At 36.1% G+C, this 1245-nt stretch overlaps 1 protein-coding gene across 2 annotated transcripts in view; it reads left to right on the top strand.

Moving 5' to 3' along the window:
* Nucleotides 1–678, top strand: part of LOC119582125 (U-scoloptoxin(01)-Er1a-like) — a 2008-nt gene extending 1330 nt beyond the window's left edge. For both annotated transcript variants that reach the window (XM_037930363.1, XM_037930364.1), the window contains exon 3: nt 104–678. In XM_037930363.1, the coding sequence (XP_037786291.1) occupies nt 104–277 (174 nt within the window). In that variant the 3' untranslated portion in view covers nt 278–678. The remainder of the gene's footprint in view (nt 1–103) is intronic.
* Nucleotides 679–1245: the final 567 nt, after the last annotated feature.

Genomic DNA, 1245 nt, shown 5'->3' with positions numbered 1-1245 from the left:
TCTATAGAAAGGTTCAACAAGCAATAGTATTCTAATAGGCGACCATTCAATCATTGTTCTCGGTTACATGCAGTACTTAAAAACATTATTCCCTCTCCATAAGCTTGTGGAAATGGCCCACTACACGTTTCTTTGTGGAGAAAAGACTGTCTTCGATCAGGAACAGCTGTCATGCGCTACGCCAGGAGAAGCTTACCCTTGTGCGAACGCTGCTGCCATTTACGAAGAAACAAACCTCAGACTGCTCATCGTAGCCGAGCACTTCACCGAACCGTAACCATCCGCTGTTTTTTGGACGACCAGGAATTTCGATGACGCTCTCTTTCGCTTCTGATATTTATTTATGAAAATGCAAGTCTGTGAAGTATGGATGATGAATTCATTATTATAAATGTTAGCCACTTGCAGAATCCATGCATCATTTACATTGTCCATGTTTCAGTGGGTAACATACGATGTTTTCCGAAATATGAGTATTACATTAGATATTACTGACTATATAATTTCTAACAATCCTTAGGGTTACACATGTTTACTGAATAAAAAACGTTACATGTAAGATATAATAATCAAAGTCAAGCAGAGGATAATATCACAGAATAATCCCTGAAATAAACTTAAGGATAAGTTCCCCAAAATAATAAAACTACTGTTATCGACAAGATAATAAGAAACCAACCTCCTTTTTTAAGTGATATTTATTCATTCGTTTGTTGGTTAACAAATATTTCTCCTGATTTACTCCGTCGGAACATCGTATTTTGGAAAAACGGGAAAACTGTAGCCATGAATATGATCATAATAGGCACATCAACGCACGTTCGTTATTTTGGGAAACACGCTGAAACCCATCCATGCATGAAAACATTAATGTTATGTTTATTTTCATAATCATCCTTAACACCGATATACCAAAATGATGAATACCACTAGTTTACACTCAGACTGAATTTTTATTCCATAAAGGGCATAATGCTCATAACTTAGCCAAATATGCCCATGATAAATTAGAATCAAATATACAGTAAACTTCACTTCTCCTAAACACATTCTATTTCTCCGGACTTCCTATCTTCACCCTGAAATAAAGAGCTGATAGGAGACTTGATAACTGCCAAACCTCTTGTGACTAGATTAATTCTACTTGCGTATGATTATGTGTAATCATACCGATGACGAGGAAAGTAATTCTACGGTTCACACTTTATAGAGCAGGTAACTGGATTAAATATAGTTAAGTTGGCC

The sequence above is a fragment of the Penaeus monodon genome, chromosome 15, assembly GCF_015228065.2.
Source record: "Penaeus monodon isolate SGIC_2016 chromosome 15, NSTDA_Pmon_1, whole genome shotgun sequence".
Classification (NCBI taxonomy): Eukaryota; Metazoa; Arthropoda; class Malacostraca; order Decapoda; family Penaeidae; genus Penaeus; species Penaeus monodon.
The sequence above is the reverse complement of the archived record's forward strand: the minus strand, read 5'-3'. Positions and strand labels throughout refer to the sequence as shown.